Source organism: Chrysemys picta, unplaced genomic scaffold (genome assembly GCF_011386835.1).
Source record: "Chrysemys picta bellii isolate R12L10 unplaced genomic scaffold, ASM1138683v2 scaf3574, whole genome shotgun sequence".
Classification (NCBI taxonomy): Eukaryota; Metazoa; Chordata; order Testudines; family Emydidae; genus Chrysemys; species Chrysemys picta.
The window spans coordinates 1-5,802 of record NW_027056275.1 but is presented as its reverse complement, the minus strand read 5'-3'; the positions used below and the strand labels follow the sequence as shown (position 1 = coordinate 5,802).

Here is a 5,802-nt window from a genome sequence, read left to right as displayed (position 1 = left end):
CCTTTGCTGCAGGGGGCGCTGTACTCAGCAATGGCAAATTCATCTGGAAGACACAAGGGAAGGGAGATGTGATCAGGGCTGTGTGAGACCCAACCAAGACTCCTCACACTTCCACCAGGCCCTGCAGCAGAAAGCTGGCACCGCACCAGAGATCTCAGGCAGGAGAGGAGGGAGCCCTGTCTCCAAGGGCACTGAAGGAACCTCAGCTGGGCTCCATGGGAGGAAGGCAAAGGTTACCACAAGGCTACAGCACAACAGGCATCTCCAGTGAGTCTGTGCCAAGTGCCCTATGTCCGTTTGCACCTTGCCTGACACACGACCACTGGAGTTGCCATTGGGCTCTGGCTTTGTCACCCCAATTTCCTAGCTGGGAACAGAGGAGTGAATGTGCCTCCCCCAGGTCACACCCAGGGCAGGATCTGAACCCAGGACCCTCCTAGATCCCTTTGGCTCTAACCTACGTGGATTAGCAGACCGAGGGGTCTGGGGCTTCAGAGACTCCCATGGTGCGAGCATGAGGTCAGTGCAGGATGATCCCTAGCATGTAAACCCTGTGTGCCCCGCAGTCTCATCCTGGAGCAGGGAGATGCTCAATCCCATATCCCAGCAGGTTCACTGTGGCTCTGAATGTGACTTCTCCCCCCTTATGACAGGCCCACCAGCCTCCACTGCTGCTAGCCCCACCCGCACACACACCTGTCTCATAGTAATCGTAGACTTTCACCACCGTCGGCTTCAGGCTCTGCACGGGGAAGTCCTGTTCCACCGCGAAGGAGAAGCTCAGAGTCACATTGCTCACCTGAGAAGGAAACAGACGAGGCTCAGGAAGCTCTGAGCCACTTCACCCTCTCGTTCCTCATCTCCTCCCCCCATCGGTGCCCCCCATGATCCTGCAGGTCCAGCATCTGCCCCCCTTGGCTGCAGGGCCTGGCAGGGATTCAGGCCCTGAGGAAGGTGGGATAAGCCCTGCCCAACCCCAGGGTATGAGCCGCCGTCCCTGATACCCGTAGGTGGGGGGAGATCAGGGCCCTGGCTCTGTGTTGGGGAAGTGCTGAAGGGAAACACTGGGCAGGAATACATGGGTTTGTCCTTCCAAGCTGAGGCTTGGGAGATCCCCTCCCCTGGGCACTTCTATTGGGAGTACATTGGGGGTGACTCTTCCTGGCCCATTCCGGCCCCGTGCAGCCACTCACCTGCTCCATGTAGAGCAGCACGTGGTTGGTGCTCAGTTCTGTGCGGTGGATGTGGTGATGTCCTTCCAGCTGCCAGCAGCCAAGGGAGAGAAGCAGGATGTAACTGAGCCCCCCTTCGAACCACCCCAGAGCCCTAAGCAATGGGATGCTTCCACAAATTCATGGAGTCCAAACCCAGGAGGACCATTGTGATCATGTAATCTCACCTCCTGTATAACCATGGGTGTAGTTTGGGGACACTGGGGGGTGTTGTCCCCCCAAACTGCAATCCTTAGGCAGGTGTGGAATTTGCCCCCACACCACCCCATTACATGCGCAGCCCCATTGCCCTGACTGGAGCTGCCCCCACCCCCTGCCACAAATACCGAAGTGAAATTACGCCTATGTGTGTAACACAGGCCAGAGAACTTCCCCAAAAGAATTCCTAGAGCAGATCTTTTAGACAAAGACAAACATCCAATCTCGATTTAAAAATGGTCAGTGATGGAGAACCACCGGGAGCTTTTTCCCCTGGGGCTGTCAGGGCAGAGGTGTAGTATGTGTCCCCACCCAATTGGTGGACTGAGGTGTCAAGTGCATCTGAGGGGCTGGACCACAATCAGAGGCAGCACCAATTCCAGTATACCCAGCCTCAGTCAAACAGACCTAATAGTTCTTCCTCATTCTCTAGGTCTTAGACTGGCTAACACTGTCTGCAATGCCGGGGTCACTGCACAAGGTCTCCATAAGCCCAGGCTGGAGTCAGACATGGAAGGAGCTGCTGTCTACACTGCAGATCCTGCAGCTGGGAAATCTGCAGGTGAAAGGCTGATCTGAACTGGCCCCTGTGACAGAAGTGGGGTGGGGACTCTCAGACCCTTCAGGATTCCAGTGGAAAAGAAGAGAAACAGACGACATGGGGGGCCCTACTGCTGCAGATGAGACCAGGCTGCACCCATAATATGTGGGGTCAGGAATTGGAGCCCACTGGGGGCCAGATACCTCTCAGGTGGGGCTGAAGGCAAGGGGCTCTGGAGAGGCTATAGCCCATACACAGAACAGGCTGTTACCTTCCTCACTGATGACTTCACAGGGATGAATCCTGACAGCATCTTAACGTCAACGATGACCATGTTGGAGACGGGGCGTTTCCCTGTGTAACTGGGAGACCAAGCAGGAAATGAAACAAGGTTTAATACATCTCAGCACAGAGCTGATGCACCTCAACTCTGATTGGCACAGGTGCACACTCCCCCGATCTGTAGCATCTCCCACCCCACCTGCTTGTCCACCTGCAATCTCCTGGAGTGACCCATCCCCAGCCGTAGGGCTCAAAGGCGCTGACTCCATGGGTGCTCCGGGGCTGGAGCATCCACAGAAAAAAACTGATGGGTGCTTAGCACCCACCGGCAGCCCCCCTATCAGCGCCTCTCCCTCTCCCCAGTGCCTCCTGCCCTGAAGCGTCCAGGAGGAGCTGCGGAGAGGGGGCAGAGCAAGGTTGGGGCGCGCTTGGGGGAGGGGGTGGAATGGGGTGGGAAGAGGCGGGCGGGGGCATGATGGGGGTGGGAAGAGGCAGAGCAGTGATGGGGCCTTCAGTGAAGGGGTGGAATGGGGGCAGAGCCTGGGGGGGAGCACCCCTTGGCACATTAGAAAGTTGGCACCTAAACTAGGGCTGCTCTGGAAGGCCTGGGCCTGTGAGGGGAGTTACCTGATGTTTATGGCAATGCTAAAAGTCCTGTGGACCTGGGGGCTGTCACATGTCTCAGGGACCGTGTGCACCTCCAGCGCGAATGGTGCCTCTTCTGGCTTGGGGAGCACGTTGTACCTCAGGCTGGTCTGGAAGAGAATGCACAGTTCTATGTGAGCCTGTGCGTATCTCCTCTCTGCTTATCTCCTCTGCCTCCTTCCCCCGGTCCATCTCATTTCCTCCTTTGTCTTCTCTTTCTCCTTCCTCCTCTCACTAGCTCCCCATTCCCTAACTCTGGACATGCTCTCTCCTCACACCTTTTCCTCTTTTCTCATCCTTATCTCCATCTCTTTCTCCCTTCCCTCCCCTACCCATCCCACCTCACCCTGCCACCTCCAGGATGAGCCAGGCGCCCTCAGCAGCAGCCTCTCCCTCTCCCCCTGCCCCTGGGCCCCTCACCTGCACATAGACACATCCTTCTCCTGTCACCCCCGTGCTGTAGTCTCCTGGCACCTCTGGCAGTGCCACACGCTGGAGCAGCAGACGGTTCGTGTGATCCACCTGGAACTGGGTCTGAAAGTTCCCTGTGGATTGCAGGGTCACTGTGGATGCTCCTCCGCTCTTGGTGTAAGTAGAGGCTCCATATCGGGACAGGGCCTGGAGCGCCACCACTGTGTCCTGCCAGACAAGAGATGGGCCCAGGCGCCCAAGGGAATGAATGAGCCATTTCTATGGGCCTGGAGCCGCTACCCCACCGGCTCCTCCCACACAGCACCGCCCTGCTCAGAAAGGTTAGTTTTTCCCATTTCCACCCATTCTCTACCCATCACTCCCACAAGCCATTCACCTATTCCCTGGACCCAGATCCTCCAAGGTATTTTAGCACCTTTCTCCCACTGAAAGCAGCCAAGTGTCTAAGTACCTTTGGGAACGTAGGCCTTGGGAATTCTGACACTCCACTACAGGGAGCTGAGGGAAGAAGCCACCCACCCTCCCGTGAAGGAGCAACCTGAAGGGACAGCTGACAGGGCAGACAGATAACAGAGGCAGATGCACCCACGTGCCTCAGCAGCAGGAAAACAGAATTACAACCCTACTGTGTTAACCAAATCCCTCCGTGAAGTAGTCTTCCAAAGGGAAACACTTCATGCACTGTCTTCAAGAGGGATGTGTTTTGGGCTGCCTTTAATCAGGTAGCACTTTCTGGTTCTACATAACTCGGGATGGTGCCCCCACCGCATCTAGGGTGACCAGATGAGGGGAAGAAAATATCGGGACACATGGGGCGGGGGGGCTGCCGGCAGAGCAAAAAAAAAAAAAAAAAGCGGAGCAGGACGCGGGACAAACACCTAAATATAGGGACAGTCCCAATTTTATCGGGACGTCTGGTCACCCTAGCTCCACAAGGTGTGTCTGGCAGTGGCTAACTGCTGCTGCTTCTCTGGGGAGTCCTCAGCTCCCGAGCTGGATTGGCTGGGCTGGATGGGGTCAGTGCTGGGGGGAGCTGAGGAAAGCGTCATGTTGCTGGATGCTCAGGGCGACAAGTCTGCCCTCTGTACACAAGAGCATCACTTGTCCAGTCTCCTGCCATTAGCCCACTAAGGCCTGTGGGGATCTGATGTAGCCATGCTCCATGCTGTGACTATCCCATGATCTAACCCCCTCAGAAACAGAGGTTCTCTAAACCCTGCAGCTAGGGCACTGTCACCCCTTCCCCCTCCCAGAAGGAGTCTGTCTCTGTTTCAATGCTAGGTTATTCGTTCTTCTGTGGCAACCTGATATATATATCTCCTGCCTCCCCCTCCTGCCCTGGGTGTCTGAGGCTGGGGATGGGAACAGCTCACCTGGGTGGAGGAAAAGCCCCCGTTGGGATTCTGCTGCTTGCTGATCCACGTTGCAATTTGAGCTGCTAATGATAGGTCTTCTTGGGATGGTGCCGGCCGTATGGGAAGGTAAGCGAGAAGCACGTAGGACGTCATCTCCACCTCGGCGGAGGGAGCACGGGGGTGATAGAACGGGAGATCAGCCTCTGGCTGCTTCCCAGGCCTCTGCCAGTGAACGGAGCCATCTGCAGGGGGAGAAGGGAGAGGGAGGAGAAAAGGAAATGTTTATTACCGAATATCTGTTTTTTGCCAAGAGGGTTACTGACATACTGTCACTGAGGATGGAGAATGGAGTCCCAACCCTTGCTGGGCATGTCAATACAAAGCATGAAGGTATTAAATAATCCCTCTAGTGGGTTGATACAGTCCAGATGTGGAAACTCTCAGTGTCTAATTAGGTTGCTGCACCTGTGCCTGTGTCTCCCACATTTTATGAAGTCAGATCCCAGGAATGGCCAGTGCCAAGGTTTTTAAGGCTCATTGATCTAAAATGTGTGAAGAGACTAAAGAATCCCGACCTGCCGCAGTACACACTGAAGGTTATAGCAATAACAATCAAACCCTTCTCCTGCCAGGCTACATAGGGCCAGTGGACCGGGATGCAGAAGAAGAGCCCATAAACAGGTCTCACCCTCTTTCACAGCTTCCTTATCAAGCGAGTCCAGCAGTGCCCTGTGCTTCTCCTCCTTCCCTGCCAGGGTGAAGGCGTAGGCCATCAGTGCCTTTGTGTACACGTGGCTTCCTCCCTGCTCCATGGCTGTTTCCAGGCAGAATAAAGCACTACGGACCACAGAGTGCTGCGGGGCGCATAGAGGGGAAATAATCAGTGTTTGCAGTGTGACGATATGAGCTAGGCTTTGGGCACTGCCTGTGCTGGCTGTCATCTCATGGCCACAGAGCACAGATGGATTTAAATAAGATGTGCAGTGGATCTAATATAACACAGATGCTGGTGATGGGATGAGTGACTGTTTGACACCAGTCACTTGCATGGTCCCAGTGAACTCAGACTCTTGTAGTAATTTGGTCACCCCATCACTGTGGGCCACTGAGCACAGAA

General features: G+C 55.4%; 1 protein-coding gene across 1 annotated transcript; it reads right to left on the bottom strand.

The window, feature by feature from the left end:
* Window positions 1-5: 5 nt before the first annotated feature.
* On the bottom strand, window positions 6-5,641 carry LOC135980485 (alpha-2-macroglobulin-like; the record flags this gene model as incomplete). Its single annotated transcript, XM_065580458.1, has 8 exons — window positions 5,374-5,641; window positions 4,704-4,927; window positions 3,319-3,537; window positions 2,881-3,008; window positions 2,243-2,333; window positions 1,194-1,262; window positions 697-799; window positions 6-43 (listed from the first exon to the last, which is right to left on the bottom strand). Coding segments are annotated over exons 1-8 (1,125 nt in total), but the record flags the coding sequence as incomplete, so codon positions are not given.
* Window positions 5,642-5,802: the final 161 nt, after the last annotated feature.